This window comes from Eschrichtius robustus, chromosome 12 (genome assembly GCF_028021215.1).
Source record: "Eschrichtius robustus isolate mEscRob2 chromosome 12, mEscRob2.pri, whole genome shotgun sequence".
Classification (NCBI taxonomy): Eukaryota; Metazoa; Chordata; class Mammalia; order Artiodactyla; family Eschrichtiidae; genus Eschrichtius; species Eschrichtius robustus.
Window position 1 is genome coordinate 7,979,751 of NC_090835.1, and position 23,490 is coordinate 8,003,240.

Below are 23,490 nucleotides of genomic sequence, written 5' to 3' on the forward strand. Positions count from 1 at the left end.
AGTACCATAAAAGAACAATTACTGGTGCACTCAGGCTTGGGATCTGGTCTTGGTCTCATTTCCTTTGTCTTCCCAAGCCTACCCCATCTCCCTGCATCCAGGACTAGGCAATACATCCAGCACAGCCTGGATCCAATGCATACAGCGCAGCCTGGAGTTCATTTACATGCCCCTTTCTAATTGGCTGATACAAACCCACTGCCTCCCCTAACCTGCCACTCCCCACCTTCCTGTTGGAGCCCCACTAGGTCCAGCATCCTGGGATCCTTAGACCTCTGCCCTGCGGCTTTGTCTGCTCAGTTATTTCTCCATAAAATGTCAATGGGTGATCCCTTCTGGTTTGGGGTTAAAAGATCTAGATTCAACGCCGGACTTTGCCACTGACAAGCTGTGTGATCTTGAATGAGTCCTTTTGCCTCTCTGAGACTCAGTTCCTACATCTATAAAATGGGAATAATTCTCATGATGGGGTCCTATGAGAATATTCTGTAGTGCTTAATATGGACTCAAGCCAGACTGCCCAAGTCAAATCCTTCCTCTTCCACTTACTAGCAGAACGCACTATGCCAGTTATCTATTTATTTCTCTTTCCTCATTTGGTTGGAGTGAGTCTGAAATAAGTCAACATGTGTAAAAACATCTAGAACAGTGCTTTGCATACAAAGTGCCTAATAAATGTCAGCTTTATTGTGATGGATATTAAAGTCCTTTGTTCAAATGCTGTTAATATCATTATTGCCCAGTGAGTCTTTGGGCACAGGCTGGGAAAAATCAATTTAATATATCTCTGACTCAGGGGCCAGAGTTCCTTATGAAGAGAGCCCAAAGGAGTGAAGCCTTAACCTCTCTGAGCCTCCTTGTCTTCATCTGTGAAATGGCAATAGCAGCCTCACTTCTGCCTACTTCACAGGGAAGCTCTGACTGGCCAATGGTAAGCACTTAAAAAAAATTATGAAGGAATGAATACATGGACCACAGGGGGAAGCAGTGGCAAGCTGCAAGTGTCTTCCCTGAGTAACTGACTTGCTGTATGCTGACTTGCTGCCCATGAGACCTGATGTGAAGGAGGCCCACATCAGGCAGCCTATCGATGAGTGCTGAGTTGAGCAGACAGACTGAGTGGTGCAATGGTCAGCGCTTCACATCTGGGTAACGGGCACTCGTACTCACTCGGTGAGAGTATAAATGTATCGGTACAGCTCTTTTGGAAAATCACATAGTGCTAGCTATCACAGTGTTTAAAGAGCACAAAAATTCACCTAGCAGTTCCATTTATAGGAAATCATCCCCCAAATATTCTGGCTCAAGTGTGCCGAGATTTATATAGATAGTGTGTTCATTGCAACTGTTTGCAATAATGAAAAACTGGAAACAACCTAAATGGTCCTCAGTATGGGTGTACATAAGTAAATTGTGGCACATCTGTATTATGGACTATGTAGCTATTAAAAGGAACTAAGTAAATCTATATGTATTAACATGGAGAGGTCTCAGGATGTATGTAAGTAAACCAACAGAAAACCGCAAGTTGACAGAGGTATGCATTTAGTATATCAACATTTGTGGGCAAAAAAAAACTGTATCTATGTATCTGCACAGGAAATATCTGGAAGGCTACACGCCAAAATTAAGATGATTAAATTAAATTAACCATCCTATTTGATAAAAGAGCTCCTATTTTAAGGCCAGAGGCCCTATCTGTAGTCTGGTCAAAGACATAGCGTGACTCAGAGAAACCTATTCACTTTTTTGAGCCGAAGCTTTCTCTTGTGTAAACCAATAATGATATTTACCTCTCAGTATTGTGATGGAGTGAGATGAAATAATGGTTGTGAAAACCCCGGCTCTGAGCAGAGACAGCGCATTATAGCAATCAGGGAGGGCGACCGGAAGGAAGAGGCAGGAGCCCAGACCTTGAAAGGTTTGGCAAGGCCTGGATTTGGTTTGATTTTAGGCTGTCTCTTCCTAACATTAAACAGGCATTCACTTATTCAGGGTACAGTACAAAACCCGCAAGTGGGTTTTTTAACCACACATCTGCGCACGGAGGCGTAGCGGAAGCCTGGCGCGTGCGCAAAGAGAGCATATTCGGTTGCGCTTCGGCCACGTCCTACAACTCCCAGCATGCTCCGCACACGCGTCGGGCGCGTAGTCGACTGCTGACGTAGCTCTGTAGCGCGGGGAATTTCGAGTGGTAGTGGAGCGTGGGAGACCAGTCGGACCCTCCACCCTCTTTAGGGGAGGCCATGGACTCCCTAGTCGAGCCCCGGTGGCCTCCGGGCCTGGCAGTCATGAAGGTGAGTGCTTCGGGGAGGTCGGGGGCGTACGGCGTCCGCGGGAGGCCAGCCCCGCCTTGAGGAGGAGAAAGGACGAGGCGCCGGCGCCGAGCTGGGCCAGGATACCCGGCTCTGCTCTGCTACTTGCCACCGCGTAGATCTGGGCCTCAGTTTCTTTCTCTCCTGGGAAGTACCGGGGGACAGGCCTCGGCCCCTTATGGTGAGCCTAGGTTGGCTGTCGTATGGGACGGGGTATTCTGCCGTTCAGTCACAACAACCACAATGATATGGAGAGAAACACTCTAAACGGTGGAAACGACAGCGACACCTAATCCTTTCTTAGAGCTTACTGCGTGCCAAGCATTATGTAAACTCTCCCAGTACTTTAGTGAATAATCTCCCACAGTGACACCGGACACGGTTTGGAGTGGACCTTGCATCAGAAAACATTTATTTAATCACCTAGCAAAGCGGGCAGTCTCCTTTACATTCTCATTCATTTCTTCTAATTACCCTCAAGAAACCTAGGGCTACTTTGCCCTAATTCCTCCCTAACGTGTCCTAACTCTTGATAGTTGTGCATCCTCTCTTTTAAACAAAGAAATCAGGACTCACGTTTAGCACTAGCCTTTCATTTTATTGAAGTCTTTCACTCAAATAACATTGATTTCTGTGGCTACTTTGTTTTTGACAATGCATCCCTGTTTCCATGGGCGGTAGTGGTGAGTCCTGGATTCCTACTGTGTTTGGTCAAGAGCAAATACACCGTTCTGTACTAGCTAAGAATCAGTTGCTTGGTTTTTCTCCTTGTTATGTGATTATTTCCGTTTGTGACTGAGCAAAATCACGTTCTCCTTCTGTTGCTCAGTTTTGTAAACTAGGGATTATGGTATCTGCCCCACTGACTCCTAAGGTGACTTTGAGGATTAAGTGAAGGGACTTGGGGGAGGTTAAAGTAAGTGTAAGGCCTTGTTCTACTTGCCATCATCAGTGTCATCTACAGGGCTTGGTGACTGAAGATCTCCCCATGGAAGAGCTGACATTGTGGAAGGAGCTGGGAAAGCCGTGGTTTTGCAGTTGTGCTGGCTTTGGCTCCAGTGTGCAATGGAGAAGAGCATCGATTTGAGTTCCAATGGTTCTGGGTTAAATTTAGTCTCTGCCTTCTATTTAACTGTGTGACCTTGATTCAGTTACTTAACCTCTCTGAGCCTGAGTTGCCTCAACTATAAACTGGAGACAGAAATAGTTTATAAGGTTAGTTAAATGAGTTGATGTGTGTGGATAGGGATCCTGTCTGGCTTATTCACTGTACCTAACACAATGCCTGGCACATAGTGGGTGCTCAAAAATTATTTGCTAATTGATTGAAGGTATCTAGAAAGTAGTAAGCATTAAATTAATATATCTTTATTATTATTATTAATGCTTAACATGTGTTAAGTATTTCTCCCCCTGCTTTTTATTTGTTGTCATGAAGATTATGAATTGGATAAGGGAAGTGAAAGCTTCCCCCTTCCACTTTCTCTAAGTTGAGGAAATCCTAGGGCATCCAGTGGACTGAAAATCTGTGCAAGAATGTTATAGCTCATCGGGTGCGGTATCACTTCCACAGATCTTGCTCAGCACATCTGTCAGAACCACTCCTCCTCCAGGAGAGGATGGTGATAGAGAAGAAAGCAAATAGACCAGGTGCCAGGGCTTTGGCTTCTGGTCCTGCCTCTGCTTTTGATTGATTTTCAACACAGTCCTCTAGCTTTCTGTGTCAGTGGTAGCCTACCATCCAAAGTAATGGAAGATTTGGGCATTTGAATGTTTATTTCCCTGGTTCTACTGTAACAAAAATTTGTTTCTGACAGATTATAAATGTAGAATGTGTATATAGTAGAAAAAAATTAAAATTTACAGTAAGATAAAGGAGGAAATGAAAGTTACCTAGCATCCTACCATCTAGAGAGACCCACTGTTTAACATTTTCTCTTATTGTTCTTCAGTTTTTCTCATGTGGGATCATGCACACACATACCCACAATGTGTATATGCATTTAAAATTTGGGATCACCTTGGAGTCAACCTCTCAGATTTGATACAACCCCTTATAAGCTCTATAGGCTTCATCTAAAAAATTGGCATATAGATGCTATAGACCTCCTAAGATTGTTAAGGAGATTAAACTACATAGTTCTGTTATTATGTATTATTGTTGTAGGTTTGTTCTCTGATTTTTTTTTGTTTGCATTAAAACATGAACATTTTTCCATACATTAATTATTCTTTGAAAGCATGTTTTCTTTAATGGCAACAGTATTTCATATGTGAACTATTAGAGACATTAGTCTTTTTGTTTGTTTGCATTTTTAAAAATTAGGTCATATACTCATATGGTTCAAAAAGTACGTGAAATAAAAAGTAAAAGTCTTCCTCCAAACTTGTCCCTCATCTGTCCAGTTTCCTGACCCCTTTGACCATTATTTGTTACATTCTTGTGTTCAGATTTGCATTCAGATTTATATTCTTATTGCCTCCTCCCTTTTTAACAAAAGGTCACAGACTGTGTGTACTGCCTGTACCTTACTTCCTTTTTTCACTTTTCTTGGCAGTCTTTCCGTATCAGTACATAAGAGAGCACGCTCTCACTCTCTCTCTCTCTCTCTCTCTCTCTCTCTTTTTTTCCTCTTAAATATCTGCTCAGTATTCTTTTGAATGAAATAACATTTTAGGGCTTCCCTGGTGGCGCAGTGGTTAAGAGTCCGCCTGCCAATGCAGGGGACACGGGTTCGAACCCTGGTCGGGGAAGATCCCACATGCCGCGGAGCAACTAGGCCCGTGTGCCACAACTACTGAGCTTGCGCTCTAGAGCCCGCATGCCACAACTACTGAAGACCGCGTGCCACAACTACTGAAGCCTGCTTGCCTAGAGCCTGTGCTCCGCAACGAGAGGCCACCACAATGAGAAGCCTGCGCACCGCAACAAAGAGTAGCCCCCGCTCGCTGCAACTAGAGAAAGCCTGCATGCAGCAACGGAGACCCAATACAGCCAAAAATAATAAATAAATAAAATAAATGAATTTATAAAAAGAAAAAAAAAGAAATAACATTTTAAATGATTTAGAAGGTTTTAGGTTGCGAGAGAGATGCTTTTCTGTTTGGGTTTCATTCCAGATAGATGCACACCTATCTGACTTTGCAGATTGCCTGCCTCTTCCCCTCCTTCTGCTGTCACTGGCGCCAGCTCTTTCCAGGGCTTCCTCATCTGGCTCCACCGTGTAGTACCGTACAGTACTGAGCAGAAAGCACTGGACTGACGGCCAGTAGACCGGAAGTTTTGTCCTGGCTTGGCTCATGTGCTGTGAGCCTGCTCTGGATACAAGTTTACTCATTTGTGAAGTAAGGGTTTTAACTAGATAATTTCTAGTGTTTCTCTTTAATATTCTCTGATCTGGTTCTTACCCTGTGTGGTGAATGGCTGCCGGTACCTTTCACCCAGCAGTGACAGTGGGCCAGGGAATGGGGTCTGAAGAGGAGGAGGCTTGGAGGAGGAACTGGAAATACATGGCAAGTAGAAGAGAAATAGAGTAGCCCTTTTGTGAAGGGCTGGCAACATGGAGTGGGAATCTGTAGTGTCAGCTTCATCTTTCTGAAGTGTTCTCCGTAACCTAAGATTTGAATAAGTCATATGGGGGAGGTTTTCTCTCCCCTGCAGTTTATGTGGACTTAGCTTTTGAGTTTGAATATTTGACAAAGAAGTATTATTAAATTATTTTTTTAGGGGATGGAGAAGGAGTTCTGTGGCAGATGTTCCAGTCTTGGTGGCTTTCTGATAGGTGTGTATGTGTTTGTGCATTTCAGACAATAGATGATTTGCTGCGCTGTGGAATTTGCTTTGAATATTTCAACATTGCAATGATGATTCCTCAGTGTTCACATAACTGTAAGTATGTATTGTTTCTCTGAGTTACAAAAATGTGGTTTTTTTATATAATGTATTATTTTAACACCAAAGGTAAGTACACATTTATTATTTATTTCTCACCTTTAGCTCCTCTATCTTGAAGTTTTAGCAAGGTCTTTTCCATGACCTCCCTCTTAAATATTGAATATTTTTTACAAGGCTCCTATGGTTTCTACCACCTCCCTCTTGGATACTTTTATGCCTTTTGTAACATTTACAGGAATAAAGATTTTGATCACTATAGATTATTTGCCCAGCACTTTTGGATGTTAAATTTCAGATTTTTCATTTTTAGCAGGGTAAGAGATAGGTGGTTCAACTAAGTAGTCCTTGGCATAGAATTTTAAAGTTTAAAAATTCCACTGGGAGAGTTCTACAACTGAAGAGCATTACAGACAGTTTTATCACTTAACTTGCTGTGTGATGGTGGGAAGACTCATATATTGAAATGTGCTTGTACTTCTCTTCATGAGTCTAGTATGTACATATTTTTTATACTGTAGTTTGACGTATTTAGTGCATGGGGTGCACTTGTCATTGTTCTGGATCTAGCCATCAGTTTATGGGTTATCTAGGCTTATGATCGTTCTTATTCTCTATTTTCGAGTTGATTTGCCTTGGAAAGTTAAAAAATAAGTTAGGCTTAAAAAATGGTGTTAGTGGATAGTAGTAGCTTTGGTGAAAAAGTTTCCATTGGGAAGACATAATAAGAGGATGGTGGTGGTAGCAACATGGGCATTAGAGATAAACTTGGGCTTGACTCTTAGCTCCCCACTTATTAGGTGGGTGAGATTGCAAATGCTCAACATTTCTTCAGATGTGAAACCCTGGTGAGTAGTTTCTGCCTTAGGAGATGGTTGTGAGAATTAAATGTACAGAGTCCAGTGTCTGGCACGTTATAGGACCTTAATAAATCTTAGTTTCCTTCTAGGCTAGATTCATATTAGGAACCAAGATAAGTTTTGGGGATTGTTTCTAAATATGTGTTAAAATCACCTTTATTTAGGTATGATTTATATGTAGTAAAAGGCATCCATTTTAAGTGCGCAGTAAAATGTACAAGTGTCAACGAGTTTCAACAAATGTTTATACCATGTAATGACTACAATTAAGATATTAAACATTTCTATCACTTGATAGAGTTCTCCCCATTATCAGTCAGTGTGGCCCCAGGGAATTATATGTGGGTCTGTTTCTGGATTCTCTTCTATTTCATTGATTTTTATGCCTATCCTTGTGCCAGTACTACACTGTCTTAATTACTGTAGCCTTCTAGTAAGTCTTCAAGTCAAGTATTGTAACTACTCCAACGTTGTTTTTCTTTATCAAGATTGTTTTGGTTCTTTTAGGATCTTTGCATTTTATATGCATTTCAATATAAATTTTAGAATCAGGTTGTCAATTTCTACCAAAAAAAGCCTGCTGGGATGTTCCTTGGGATTGCACTAAATCTAGAGATCCAGCTGAGGATATATGACTTTTTTTTTTTTTTGAGATTTATTTATTATTTATTTATTTTTTATTTATTTTTGGCTGTGTCGGGTTTTAGTTGCAGCACGCGGGATCTTTGTTGAGGCACGCGGGATCTTTCGTTGCGGCATGCGGGCTTCTCTCTAGTTGTGGTGTGCGGGTTTTCTCTCTCTAGTTGTGGAGCACAGGCTTCAGGGCACATGGGCTCTGTAGTTGTGGGGTGCAGGTCCAGGACGCGTGGGCTCTGTAGTGTGTGGCACTCAGGCTCTAGTTGAGGCATGTGAGCTCAGTAGTTGTGGCACGCGGGCTTAGTTACCCTGCGGCATGTGGGATCTTAGTTCCCTGACCAGGGATCGAACCTGCGTCCCCTGCATTGTAAGGCGGATTCTTTACCACTGTACCACCAGGGAAATCCCTATGACATCTTAACAGTGTTGTCTTCAATGTAAGAATGTTGTCGTAAATTAGAAATAAATCCCAGAAAATAGTATTATCTTAAAGCAAAAGGACAGCTTTATTGTTTGCAAGGTTTGCAAACGGGATATGCAGCCTTTGGCTGTAACCTAAAGTACCTTTGGGCGTAGGGGGTAAAGAGAGTGAGGGATTTTTAAAAACAAAAACTGTAGAAGTCACTTTTGGGAGACTTGCAAAGAGGATTGGCTGAGCCCTGCAGGCTGACCACAAGTCCTTGAAGCTTGACTATAGTTTTTTGTTTTTTTTTTTTTAATAAACTTATTTATTTATTTATTTATTTTTGGCTGTGTTTGGGTCTTCGTTTCTGTGCGAGGGCTTTCTCCAGTTGCGGTGAGCGGGGGCCACTCTTCATCGCGGTGCGCGGGCCTCTCACCGTCGTGGCCTCTCCCGTTGCGGAGCACAGGCTCCAGACGCGCAGGCTCAGTAGTTGTGGCTCACGGGCCCAGTTGCTCCGCGGCATGTGGGATCTTCCCAGACCAGGGCTCGAACCCGTGTCCCCTGTGTTGGCAGGCAGATTCTCAACCACTGCGCCACCAGGGAAGCCCCCCTGTGCTGCTTTTAATATTTTTTTCTTTGAATTTAATTTTTGTTAGTTTGATTAATATTTGTCTTGGTGTGTTTTTCCTAGGTTTATCCTGTATGGGACTCTCTGTGCTTCTGGGACTTTCCCATGTTAGGGAAGTTTTCAACTATAATCTTTTCAGATATTTTCTCAGACCCTTTCTTTTTCTCTTCTTCTGGGATCCCTATAATTCGAATGTTGGTGTGTTTAGTGTTGTCCCATAGGTCTCTGAGATTGTCCTCAGTTCTTTTCATTCTGTTTTTCTTTTTTCTGCTTCTCGGCAGCTATTTCCACCATTTTGTCTTCTAGCTCACTTATTTGTTCTTCTGCCTCGGTTATTCTGTTATTGATTCCTTCTAGTGTATGTTTCATTTCAGTTATTGTGTTGTTCATCTCTGTTTGTTCTTTAGTTCTTCTAGATCTTTCTTAAACATTTCTTGTATTTTCTCGATCCGTGCCTCCATTCTATTTCCGAGATTCTGGATCATCCTTACTATCATTACTCTGAATTCTTTTTCAGGCACATTGCCTGTTTCCTCTTCATTTATTTGGTCTTGTAGATCTTTACCTTGCTCCTTCATCTGTGACATATTTTTTTTGCCATCTTGTTTGTTTTTTTTTTAATGAGTGGGATTGTGTTCCTGTTTTACTGGTTGTTTGGCCTGAGGCTTCTAACACTGGGGTGTGTAGGCTATTGGGTAGAGCTGGATCTTGGTGCTGAGAGGAGGAACTCTGTGAGACCTCACTCCGATGAATATTCCCTCGGTCTGAGGTTCTCTGTTAGTCCAGTGGTTCGGACTCGGAGCTCCCACTGCAGGAGCTTCGGCCCAACCCCAGACTTGTGAACCAAGATCCCGCAGGCTGCCTGGGTGCAAAACAAACAAAAAAACAAACAAAAACAATGATAACAAAGTAAAAAATAAAATTAGACTAGGAAACTAACAGATCTGTTAGGAAGAATATAAAAATAAAAATTTAGATGAATCAACAACCAGAATGCACAGTAGTACCATAACAGTAAAAAAGAGGAGCAGGGGGAAAAAAGAGTGCGGGGGAGGCCTTGGCTGTGGAGGGTGGGGTCTAAGCAAGGGTGAGCTTTGGGTGGTGGACGGGGCCAATGCTCAGGACCCACAGGGCTGGAAAAGGCCCTGGGGGCCTTGGGGGGTGGGGCTTAGGCTCAAGGAACAGAAGGGGCCCAGTGTGCCCCCACCCCAGGTTTCAGAGGGCAGGGGACCTCACCTGGGAGCCCGGCAGGCTTCCTGGGCTCGAGTGGGCAGGACAAAAGCCCTCCTCTCCTTTCCTCTCCTGCTCCTCTGGTCTGCGAGGGCCCCTCCCACCTGCCTCTCCTGATCTCCCTGGTCTCCCTCCTATGCCCCCAAGGACCCACGTGGCCTGGAGGAGGGTTTGGAGGGCAGGGGATCGGCCTGGGAGCTCAACAGGCTCCCCGGGCCTGAGTGGGTGGGGCAGTCGCCCTCTGCTCCTCTCCTGCTCCTCCCGGAGGGCCCCTCCCGCCTGCCTCTCCTGATCTTCCTTGCCTCAGGGGTGCTGATCCTGTCTGGCCTCCACTTCTCCTCCTCCCTCAGTCCCCCTGTGTCCTACCGGTTCACTTTGGGGTTCCTCCCATCTCCTTGGGCGTCAGAGTCCCCCACTAGCGGCTGGCGGGTGCCCTAGTTGTGGGGAGATGCTAACTCTGTGTCTTCCCACACCACCATCTTGACTCTGCCCTCTAATTTCATTCTTATACATGTAACTATCCAGTTTTTCCAGCACCACTTTTTTTGAAGATAATGTCTTTTCCCCATTATATATTTTTGCCTTCTTTATCATAGATTAATTGATGATAAGTGCATGGGTTTATTTCTGGTCTCTCTTTTCTGTTCCACTGATCTATGTGTCTGTTTTTGTGCCAGTACCATGCTGTTTTGATTACTGTAGCATTGTAGTATACTCTGAGGTCAGGGAGCGTGATACAACCAGCTTTGGTCTTTTTTCTTAAGACTGCTTCGGCTACTTGGGGTCTTTATGATTCCATATAAATTTTAGGATTGTTTGTTCTATTTCTGTGAAAATGCCATGGGTATACAACTGTGTACTTCTGTTCCCCCCCTTCTGTCATCCTGTTGTTGTCTTTCCTTTTATGATGTGCACATATACCACAGACAATACATTGTTATTATGTTTGCTTTATTTATTTACTTTCTGTAAATTTACTTATTTATTTATTTACTTTTGGCTGCGTTGGATCTTCGTTGCTGAGCGCGGGCTTTCTCTAGTTGCAGCGAGTAGGGGCTACTCTTTGTTGCGGTGTGTGGGCTTCTCATTGCGGTGGCTTCTCTTTGTTGCAGAACACAGGCTCTAGGTGCGCAGGCTTCAGTAGTTGTGGCACACGGGCCCAGTAGTTCTGGCTTGCGGGCTGTAGAGCTCAGGCTCAGTAGTTGTGGCGCATGGGCTTAGTTGCTCCGCGGCGTGTGGAATCTTCCCGGATCAGGGCTCAAACCTATGTCCCCTGCATTGGCAGGCGGATTCTTAACCACTGCACCACCAAGGAGGTCCCTGTATTTGCCTTAGACAGCTCATTATCTTTTAAAACAAATTTAAAAATGACAAAGTAAAAAAAAAAAATGACAAAGTAGTCTTTTATATTTAGACACGTTTATCATTTCTTATACTCTCCTTTGTATACATCAACGTTTTCTTCTTATGTCATTTATATTTTCTCTGTTGCATTTCTTGTAGCACCAGTATGCTGCTAAAGGATTCTCGCAGCTTTTGTTTCCCTGAAAAAATTTCATTGCTTTTTGAAAGGTGTTTTCAGTGGGCATGCAGTTCAAATTTAAATTTTTCTCCTTTCTGAATGTCAATTCTACTATTCAAAAATTCTACAATTTTCTGACTTGACTAGTTTCAGATGAAACCAGGTGTGTTAGGTTTTTTTTGTTACAGCTTTCTGTATATAATGTGCCTTTTTTCTTCTGACTGCTTTTCAGATTTTCTCTTTATTACCAGATTTTAGAAATTTGTAATGTGCTTTAGTGTGACTTACTTTATGTTTGTACTGCTTGTGGTCCATTGAACTGCTTCAGTTTATGGGTTTATATTTGGAAAAAATTTAACACTTTTTCTTTGAGTATTTTTCTGTTTACATACCCACCTCCACACCCGAGCTCCAATTCAGATTACACTTTTTTAGACCTTTATTAACTTTATTCCACTGCTTTATGTTAATCTACAGACATTGAGGCTCTGTTTTTTTTTTCTTTTCCTTTTTGGTAATCTCCCCACCCCCATCCTTTTTGTGCTTAATTTTGGATAATTTATATTGTTATGATTTCAAGTTTATTGATCTTTTATTCTGCACTATCTCATCAACTGTTAGTCTCATCCAGTGAAATTTTCATTTTAGATATTGTATTGTTCCTCTCTAGAAATTTTACTTTTTTAGTATCTTCCATTTCTTTCCTCATTAGGTTTGTGTTTGTGTCTATTTTAATCCTTGAATATATTGAACATATTCTAATAGCTAGTTTAACCTCACTGTCTGCTAATCCATTATCTCTGTTGTTTCTAAAACTATCTATTGATTGATTCCATCCCCCCCCCCCCACACACACACACACTTCTGGTTATAGAGCACATTTTTTTTTGCTTCTTTGTATTTCTGGTAATTTTTGATTGGATGCTTTCCATTGTAGTTTTCACATTTTTGAGTGTTTAGATTTTGTTTTATACTTTATTGGAGTGTTGGGTTTTGTTGTGGAAGGCAGTTAAGTTACTTGTGGATCAGATTGGTTCTGTCAAGTTTTGTTTCTAAGCTTTGTCATGATGAATCTAGAGTAACCTTTTTTATAGGACTATAGTGGGGGGAGGGTGAGAAGCACATAGCATAAAACCTTCTCCATTAACAAGTTGGTAAATGTATAGTATAGTATTGTTAACTACATGTGCATTGTTGTACAGCATGTCTTTAGAACTTTTTCATCTTGCATGACTAAAATTCTTTACCCATTGCACAGCATTTACCCTTTTCTCCCTCCCCCTGGCCCTGGCAACAACCATTCTGTTTTCTGCTTCTATGAGTTCATTTAGATACCGCATATAAATATAATCATGCAATATTTGTCCTTCTGTGATTGGCTTATTTCACCTAGCTTAATATCCTCGAGGTTCATCCATGTTGTGGCATATGACAGAATTTCCTTCTTTTTTAAGGCTGAATAATATTCCATTTTATGTCTAGAGCACATTTTTTTTTAATCTGTTCATCCACTGGTGGACACTTGGGTTGCTCCCTCCTTTCGGCTCTTGTGAATAATGCTGCTGTGAACACAGGAGTGCAAATATCTCTTTGAAATTCTGTTTTCAGTTCTTTTTGATAAATACCCAGAAGTGGGTTGTTGGATCATATGGTAACTGTATTTTTAATTTTTTGAAATGCCTCCATACTTTTTTCCATAGTGACTGCACCATTTTACATTCCCATCAACAGTGCACAAAGGTTCTAATGTCTCCATGCCATCACCAACGCTTGTTATTTTCCTTTCTTCTTTTTCTTTTTTTTGATAGTGGCTGTCCTAAAAGATGATGTCATTATGGTTTTGATTTGCATTTCCTGGATGATTAGTGATGGCGACGATCTTTTCATATACCTGTTTGCCATTTGTCTTTGGCAAATGTCTTTACCAAAGACATTTGGCATGTCTTTGGAGAAATGCCTTTTCAAGTTCTTTGCCCAGTTTTAATCAGGTTACATGTTTTTTTGTTATTGAGTTACAGGCATTTGTTGTATGTTTTGATAGTTTTGGATATTAACTCATCAGGTATACGGTTAGCAAATATTTTCTTATGTTTCATAAGTTGTCCTTTTATTCTATTGATTGCAGAAGCTTTTTAGTTTGATCAAGTCCCACTTGTCTGTTTTTGCTTTTATTGCCTGTGCTTTTGGTATCATATCCAGGAAATCATTCCTAAGACTAATGTGATGAGGCTTTTTCCCTTTATTTTCTCCAGGCAGCTTTATAGTTTCAAGTCTGTATTCTTCTGCAGTGGAAATCCAGTTTTCCCAACACCATTTGTTGAAGAGACTGTCCTTTCCCCATTGTGTACTCCTGGCACCCTCTTCAAGGACCATTTGACTGCCGATGTGTGGGTTTATTTCTGGGTTCTCTATTCTATTCCATTGGTGTACATTCCTGTCTTTATGCTAATACCATATTATTTTGATTACTGTAGATTTGTAATATGTTTTGAAGTCTGGAAATGTGAGACCTCTAGCTTTGCCTTTTACATTATTTTGGCCATTCAAGGTCCTTTGTGGTTCCATATGAATTTTAGAATTGACTTACCTGTTTCTGCAAAAAATACGATTGGTATTTTGATAAGGATTGCATTGAATCTATGGATTGCTTTTGTTAGTATGAGCATTTTAACAATGTTAAGTTATCCAGTCAATGAACATGGAAGTGTCTTCTGCAGTTTCCTTCAGCAGTGTTTTATAGTTTTCAGTGTACTTGTCTTTTGCTGCCTTGGTTAAGTTTATTCCTAATTATGTTATTCTTTGTGATGCTATTGTAAATGCGATTGTTTTCTTAATACCTTTTCTGGATTGCTAGTTTTAGAAATGAAACTGAATTGTGCATTTTGATTTCGTATCCATCAACTTTGCTGAATTCATTTATAGTTCTAACAATTTTTCTTGTGGTATCTTTAGAATTTTCTACATATAAGATTATGTCATCTGTGAACTGAGATAATTTTACTTCTTCCTTTCTGATTTGGATGTTCTTTATTTCTTTTTAACGTTTAATTGCTCTAGGTAGGACTTCAAATACTATGTTGAATAGAAGTGGCAAGAGTGGGCATTGTTGCCATGCTTCTGATCTTAATGGAAATCATTGGGTATGATATTAGCTGTGTGCTTTTCATAATGGCTTTTGTTATGTTGAGGTAATTTCCTTCTAATTTTGTTGAGTTTTTTTTTTTATCATGTAAGGGGTTGAATTTTGTCAGATCCTTTTTCGGTATCTATTGTGAGATGATCATATGATTTTTATCCTTGTTCTGTTAGTGGTGTAGCACATTGATTTTTGTATGTCAACCTATCCTTGCATCCCAGGAATGAATCCCACTGGGTCTTGGTGATGATGCTTTTAATGTGTGGTTGAATTCAGTTTGCTAATATTTGTTTATGATTTTTCATCAGGGATATTGGTCTGTAGTTTTCTTGTAATGTCTTTGGTATCAGAATAATGCTTGCCTCATAAAATAAGTTTGGAAGTGTTTCCTTCTCAATTTTTATGAAATGTTTGAGAAAGATTGGTGTTAATTCTTTTAATGTTTGGTAGAATTCTGCGGTGAAGCCATCTGGTTGTGGGCTTTTCTTTGTTGGGAGATTTTTGATTACTGGTTCAGTCTATGCACTAGTTTGAAGTCAGTTCATATTTTCTATTTCTTCATGAATCAGTCTTGGTACGTTCAACTTGTTGGTATATATTGTTCACACTAGTCTCTTTTAACTCTTTTTATTTCTGTGGCATCAGTTTTAATGTCTCCTCTTTCGTTTCTGATTTTATTTACTTGAGTCTTCTCTCTTTTTTTCTTAGTCTGGTTAAGGGTTTGTCAGTTTTGTCAGTCTTTTCAGGAACCAACTCTTAATTCCATTGATTTTTTTTTTTTTCCTATTCTCTTTTGTTTATTTCTACTCTAATCTTTACTATTTCCTTTCTTTCAGTAACTTTGGGCTTAGTTTGTTCTTTTTCTAGTTCCTTGATATATAAAGTTAGGTTTTTATTTGAGATTTTTTTTCTTGTTCTTAATGTAGTCATTTACTTCTATAAACCTCCCTCTTAGTGGTGCTTTTGCTGCATCCCTTAAGTTTTGGTGTGTTGTGTTTTCATTTTTTTAAACATTTTCTGATTTCCCTTTTCATTTCTTTTTTGACCCATTGCCTGTTCAGGAGTGTGTTAATTTCCACATGTTTGTGAATTTTCCTTTTTTTTTCTTCTGCTATTGATTTCTGGTTTCATTCTGTTATGGTCAGAAAAGATACTTGATGTGATTATTTTGTGACTCAACATGTAATCTCTCCTGGACAATGGTCTGTGTGCACTTGAAAAGAATGTGTGCTCTGCTGATGTTCTGTATATGTCTATTAGATGCCTTGGGTTTATAGTATTGTTTAAATCCTCTGTTTCCTTATTGATCTTCTGTCCTGTCCATCATTGAAAGCTGAGGCATTGAAACCTTCTACTATTATTGTTTTGCTCTCTGTTTCTCTAGTTCTGTTGGTGTTTGCTTTGTGTGTTTGGGTGCTTTTTTATGGTGTCCTGTAAGTCCCTTAGGCTTCTTCTTTCTTTTTCCTTTTTGTGCCTATGAATGAATAATTTCAGATGACTTGTCTTTAAGTGCATTGATTCTTTCTTCTGCTTGATCAAGTCCACTGCTGAGCTCTTCTGGTAAATTTTTCATTTCAGTTACAAGTATCCCCTGCTTTTCAAAAGTTTGCTTTATAACACTTCCCTTTTATGAAAGACCTACATTAGGACCAATTTCCACTAACCAAAAGAAATCTGAAGAGGATTTTCACTTTTACAAAAAAAAGGCAAAAGGTGAAAATAGCCTGCAGTATTTTTGTTGAAGTGAACCGTAATAGAAGCGGTGTGCACCCTGAACAGCGAGAGTGGCATCCCTGGCAACTACACTCAGCATCGCAGCATCAAGCCACCTTAGCTTTGAACTGTGTCTGTGAGTATCTGTGTTTCATCTCGCTTTATTTTGTGCGTCTTCACTTTTTCACTTTATGCCATTTCGGCTTACGAAAGTTTTCACAGGAACAGTCAACTTTCAGATGGTGGGGGAAACCTGTATTATATTCTTCATCTCCAGAAGTTCTGTTTGGTTCTCTTTTGTATTTTGTGTCTGCGTTGATACTTTCGTTTTGTTCAGGCATCATTTTCCTTAGTTCATTGAGCATCTTTATGATGGTTATTTGAAATTTTTTGTCAGGTAATTCATACGCATCTGTTTTTTTAGGATTAGTTTCTGGAAATTGGCCATATTTTCCTGTTTCTTTGTATGCCTTGTTGCTCTGTTGGGATCCATGCATTTGAGACAACAGTCACCTTGCACAGGATTTACGGACAAGCTTCATATAGGGAAAGCCAGATGTTCCTGCACTAACTCACCAGCCAGCCCAGCTAGAGATTCTGGGGATCCCTTAAACCTTTTCTGTGGTTGGATCTTCTCTAGACTTAAGAGTATAATTAGAGATGTTTTGCTGGTTTCTTTTTTCATTACTGTGTAATCTTTTGCTGCTTCTTGTATCTGTGGTACTGCAGAGCCTCTGGAGTTGCAGCAAAGTGCCCAGCTCTTTTTTGTTCCTAGTGGCCCCCAGGCACTAGAGTATGCCAGGTCCCATCAGAACTCCGAGCCAGGCAAGGTAGAAGCAGTCCCTTGGGCAGCCCCTTGGAAAGCTGAAATACTGGTTGCATCCTTCTCTCTTCTCTCTCTCTCCAGATGAGAAGCCACTGAGTTATATTGGCCTCCATCTGTACTGTGGGGCCTCTGGAGCGGTGTCGCAGCTCCTCTTTGTTCTCGTTAGCCTCCAGGCATCTAGAGTATGACAAGTCTCTTCAGTACTGTGAGTTGGGTGAGGTAGACACAAGTCCCTTGGGCAGCCCCCTGAGAAGCTGGAACGTTGGATGCACGTTCTTCCCCAAGAGAAGCTGAGAGGTGGGAATTTCTCCTGCTCACTCCCAGGGGAGGGGTAGTGGTGAATGAGTGACTACTCGTGCAAACCATCACCTTTGTCCCTCAGCGACTCCAGCCTGGTCCCCTTTCTTGTCAGTGATTAGATTCAGGCAAGATGGAAACCAGTCCCTGGGGCAGCCGCGTGAAAAGTCTGAACATTTCATATGTGTTGCAGTCTTCTCTTGCTCCCTCCCCCGGAGTTGGGAGTGTCTTTCTGATTATGTGGTGCTGAGCCAGGGGTAGGAACTCTGGCAAGTGAGGGCCACAAATTTTCTACTGGCTTTGGTGTGGCTGGTTCTGTGCTTGCCTTGGGGTATAGGAGCATCTTAACTAGTATCTGGATTTCTCACAAAGGGAATTGGTTTATGTATTGTTGTTGATTTGTGTTTCCATGGGAAAAGCAGGGTCTGGCTTCCTGTTCTGCCATCTTGCTGACATCACCCACTCTCTATGGCTAATTTATTCATATACTAAGGTATGACGTTCTGGGGTTTCTACTCAATGCCCATGCGTTTAGTGAGGTTCCTCCAAACTGCCTGCTAGAAATTTCATGAACCCTTGGCGCTGTGTTACCTCTCCAGTTATTGTTGTTTCCCTGGAAGTTGATCTTTGTTTGACCTTATGGATTTTCACGCCCGTGTACGTGCAGATTTGCATTCAGTCATAGAATCGAATGGATTTGTATTCATGTTTCTGGAGGTCTTTCTGTATGTAGCATCTTTCTTTCTGGTACTCTGCCCTACAAATTCTAGCTACCTGGATTGCCCTGAACTCTGATCTTTGTTTCTTCAGCTAGCAAGACTGATGGGCTTTTGGCTTTCCTCCCTGCACTGTGGTCCAAAGTCTGAAAATAGAAAGAGTTGTTTTATATTTTCCCCTAGTATTTTAGTTGTTTACAGAAGGAGGGTAATTCTGGATATTGGTTACTTTCTCATGGACAGAGATGGAAGTCTACTCTATATATTTTAATTATGTCATTTTAGGGAAGAAAGACTTGACTTTTTATGAATTCAGTGAACTCAGCTGAAAAATTAACCTTTACTTCCATTCTTTTTTTTTTTCGTGTTTCTTTGTCACATACAGTTGTCACTGATGTCATTCTTTATCTAAGAGGAATTCAGTGGAGAATACTTCCAATAATGATAATTTATTTTATGAGCACTTATTTTTCATACTCTACCTGTCATGATTCAATAGGCATTTTCTACTAATCATCACTTGTCACAGGTTCCCTCAAGACTAAAAGTTGCTCTGGGTCTGTAATTGTTTTAATGGCACAAAAGCCCCCAGAGCTTAGTAGAAGCCAGACTTAGCTATCATGTTCTGCTGTCATCCTGGATTGACTAGAATTGGTGACCCAGAATCCTAGCCACTTTGCTGTTCCTTTCCTTAAACATTTCAGGATTGGTCATTTTAAATTCCTTTATTTGGTTTTCCTATGTTAGCTTTTTGGGTGTAAGTAATGAATACTGCTTTTGCATATCTCCTGCTATTAAGGTTTGAGTGGGGTACAGTGGCAGAATGCAGAACAGTTAAATTGATCCAAATTCATGCTATTAAAGAGTACATTTTGGGGGAGAGGGCCTGGACTTACTCCAATCCATAAAACACCATTAAGTGAGAATGTTCTCACTAATAGATTGATCTGCTTAAGTGCCAATTTACTTTGCACTTGCAGTTTTTCTGACTTGATAATGGAAGATGCTCAAAATATTTACTGCTACGTGAAATCATTGGCTTTTAGGCACTGTTAAATTACCACTATTTTAAAGATGTACCAGCCGTCATTTTTCTTTTTCTTTTGTGGATTTTTGACTCACAAAATTAATTGAGGCTTGTGTTGTAATAAAAAGCAGTTTACGGCTTCCCTGGTAGCGCAGTGGTTAAGAATCCGCCTGCCAATGCAGGGGACATGGGTTCGAGCGCTGGTCTGGGAAGATCCCACATGCTGCGGAGCAGCGAAGCCCGTGTGCCACAACTACTGAGCCTACACGCCTAGAGCCCGTGCTCCACAGCTAGAGAAGCCACTGCAATGAGAAGCCCGTGCACTGCAATGAAGAGTAGCCCCTGCTGCCTGCAACTAGAGAAGGCCCATGCACAGCAACAAAGACCCAACACAGCCAAAAGAAAAAAAAGCAATTTAATTTTACTTAAAAAAAAAAGTGAAATGTGGAATGTTCCATTTACTGACTTTTTCTAAATTAAGAGGCAATGTAAGATTCTTTTAGGCAAATAGTCAGTGTTATTCTTATCATTCTTATGAGGCAGCACTGTGAAGCAAGACGGGAGAAAAGAGATAGTTACGCATACAGAAGGGACATATAGTTATGCAGAACTGCCCTTATGGAGATGCTGGAGTGCTGGTTGTTAGTTGGAGGGATGTTATTCTCTTATCAGCTAACTGGTCACTTAACACTGAACTTGGAGGCAGAGGCCAGCTTTCTCAGCTTTGAAAGGATCCTTTGAAAGCATCTCCTATACCTTTCAAACTTGGAACTGGATTTTCTTTTTTTAATTGGACACTTTAGAATTATTTTTGAGATGGTTCGTTTTCTCATAAAACACTTAAGATCACATGCAAAATGGATTGGCTTAAGTTTTAGAAACTTGATTTTTACAGTCAGGATGCTGTGCTCTTCTGATATATGAAAGCCAGCAGATGGCTGCATCCTGGTTGAGATTAGAAATACCTCCTTCCCCAGGCTTGCTTGTTTCTTTGAAACTACCCTTTATTTCATTGTTTTATTCTTCCCTCCCCCACCCTATACACATGGCTCATAGTTGGGCTTTTGGGTGGAAAAACAAACTTCACAGGTGATTTAAATAAAGCCAGCTAGGAATACACGGTTCAAAGTTCTTCAACTGCTCTACTTTGATTGAAATATCATGGTTGCTCACTAGAGAATAAATTATGCTGGTCTGCAGTTCACCAGCACATATTTGGTAGTAGACTGGTAGGTTGAAATTAAGCCAAGGGCTTGATCCGCTTTGGACTAGTGTCTGGTTCTCCATGTTTAGAAAGAAAACACGTATAAAATTATGCAGAAGAGAAAGCAGTAGCCTCATTTTACATACTCTGATACAAGTGATCCTATTAATTAAGTACATATTGGTATTACATAGGTATATATAATAAGTGCATCTTATAAGCAAATTATAAATATTTTAAATAATTAGTTAGAAATATGTTAAAACTCGGGCTCTGGTACGTGCCTTTGCCACCTATTAATTCCATGATCTTGGGCAAGTTGGTTAAGCTGTATGCTGCATTTTCCTTCTTGTAAAATGGGACTAATAGTACCGACCTCAAGGTTGCTGTACGGATTGAAAGTGTTAATACAGCTAACATGCTTAAAACAGAGTGCACAGTAAGTACACAATGTTATGTTAAATCGAATGAAATTGCCAATATTTGTCCTTTTTTGACTTACCAAAAGTTTCATATGGTTCAACCTAGTAAAAAAAACATATTAATTAAAAAAAAATAATTGTTGTTCAATCAGAATCACATATTATGGATGTGATTTACTGATCAAAATCCATTGAATTGGTATGAACGGGGATAGAGCCTGGCAACTAAACTAAAGCCAACAATAATCTCCCCAAGTGACTCAGATGAGCAGCCAGGTTTGGGAATTCTTGACTTACAGTATCACTCAGGAGACTTTATATACTGTGGAGAGAATAACATTGATAGTCAAGAGAATGAGTCTAGAGAGGAATTTTGCCTCAGGATGAATCAGGATGAATTTCAGGTCTCATCCACCTCTGATTTAGGTGATATTTAGATGAGAGTTTGGATTTCAGACCTCAGAGTTGATGTTGGGATGAATTACGACTTTTGGGATCGGTGGGATGGGGAGAATGTGTTTTGCATGTGAGAAGGACATGGATTTGGGGGGTAAGGGGTGAAATGCTATGGACTGAAGTGTCCCCCCGCCCCCAGAATTCATAAGCCCTCAGCCCCCGTTTGATGGTATTTGGAGGTGGTGCCTTTGGGAGATGCCCCTGATAGTGGGATTAGTGCCCTCATAAGAAGAGATGTAGAAAAATAAAAAAAATAGAAGAGCTGTAGAAAGCTTGTTCTTTCTTCTCTGGCCATAACAGGACACAGTGAGTAGGCAGCTGTTTATGAGCCAGGAAGAGAGTCCTCACCACAAACCTATGATACTGGCACCTTGATCTTGAACTTCTAGCTTCCAGAACTGTGAGAAAAGAAGTTTCTGTTGTTTAAGCAAGCATTCTGTGGTATTTTTTACGGCAGGCAGAGCTAAGACACCTAATTCCTCCCTCCAGTCCTTTGTATCATTGCTATCATTCATTTTACTTACACATAAGCATATGTATATTTACATAAGCATAAATAATCTCATTTGCTGCTAGTATTATTTTGAACAAACTATTATCTGTTATATCAATTAAGAATAAGAAAAAAAAGTTTTAATTTTACCTGTAATTATTCCTTCTGGAATTGCTCTTCTTTTCTGTATGTGGATCCAAGTGTCTGGCTTATATTATTTTTCTTTTCTCTGAAGAACTTCTTTTTTTAACATTTCTGGCAATGTCAGTCTAGTGGGAGCACATTTCCTTATTTATTGTTTGTCTGAGAAAGTCTTTATTTCTCTTTCACTTTTGAGGGATCATTTTGCAGAATATAAAATTCTAGGTTGATGGGTTTTTTTCTCTCCTGCTTGCATGGTTTCTGAGAAATCAGATTTAATTCTTATCTTTGCTCATCTGTAAGTAAGGTGTTTTTTCCCCTCTGGCTTTTTCCAAGATTTTTTCTTTAGTTTTGATTTTCCACAGTTTGAATGTGATATACCAAGTTGTGGGTTTCTTGGCATTTTTCCTGCTTGGTGTTCTTTTGGCTGCTTGGATCTGTGGTTTGGTGTCTGACAATCTGAGGGAAATTCTCAGTCATTAATGCTTCAAATATTTCTTGCTTTCTTTCTCTTTTTCTTCTCTTTCTGGTATTGTTATTATGTGTATGTTACACCTTTTATAGTTGTCCTGCTACAAAATGTTCTTGAATATTGTTCTGTGGGGTTTTTTTTTTTCCAGTTCTTTTTTCTTTTTGCTTTACCGTTCTGGAAGATTTTATTGCGATATCCTCAAGTGCAGTGATTTTTTTTCTCTCAGCTGTGTCCTGTCTACTAATGAGCACATGAAAGACATTCTTCTACAGTTTCTCATCTCTAGCATTTCTTTTTTTGATTCTTCCTTAGAATTTTCACCTCTTTTTATACGTTACCCATTTCTTCTTGCATGTTGTCTGCTTTGTCCAGTAGAGCCCTTAGCATCTTAATCATAGTTGTTTTAAGTTTCTGGTCTGATAATTCCAACATTCCTACCATATCTAACTATGCTAATGATGCCTGCAGTTTCTTCAAACTGTGTTTTTTGCCTTTTAGTATGCCTTATAATTTTTTCCTAATAGTGGGACATGATGTACTGGGTAAAAGCAAGTGTAGTAAATAGGGCTGTAGTAATGTGTCATGAGATTGGGGGGTGCTGGGTAGCATTCTATATTCCTACAATTAGGTCTGTTTCTTAGTGAGCCTGTGCCCTGGACTGTGAACTTCACAAGTGGTTCTCAATTTTTTACCCCCTTAGGTGGGACAGGATGGCTAGAGGTAGCTGGAGTTGGTTATTTCCCATCCCCCAGGTTAGCTGGGCTCTGGTAATAGCCCAATAGAATAGGCTCCAGTAAAACTGTTTCTCTTGAGGTTAGGCCTTGTTAAGAAGGACACAGTGCTCTCATGTATTTCAAAATGATTTACTTTTCCTCCTCTCCCTGCAGAAGAACTAGGGAATTTTTTTCTGATAGTCACTTTGAGAACCTGGTAGAACCCTTGGAGCAAAAACTCACATAACTGTCAGGCCTCCCCTCCCCAATGTCTGGGTCCCCATTGAGTTTTTAACTCTCAGACTTGTCCACACTGAGCTTCCAGCAATTTGTGAATTACAGTTCAGATTTTCCTATGCCAACACTGGTTCCAGCAGAACCTCTTTCT

At 40.5% G+C, this 23,490-nt stretch overlaps 1 protein-coding gene across 4 annotated transcripts in view; it reads left to right on the top strand.

Moving 5' to 3' along the window:
• Positions 1–2,169: 2,169 nt before the first annotated feature.
• Positions 2,170–23,490, top strand: part of RAD18 (RAD18 E3 ubiquitin protein ligase) — a 106,368-nt gene continuing 85,047 nt past the window's right edge. For 3 of the 4 annotated variants that reach the window (XM_068557668.1, XM_068557667.1, XM_068557669.1), the window contains exons 1-2: positions 2,170–2,297; positions 6,123–6,204. In XM_068557668.1, the coding sequence (XP_068413769.1) occupies positions 2,247–2,297; positions 6,123–6,204 (133 nt within the window). In that variant the 5' untranslated portion in view covers positions 2,170–2,246. Of the gene's footprint in view, positions 2,298–3,279; positions 3,531–6,122; positions 6,205–23,490 lie in introns of all 4 variants that reach the window. The other variant, XM_068557670.1, reaches the window with a different exon arrangement.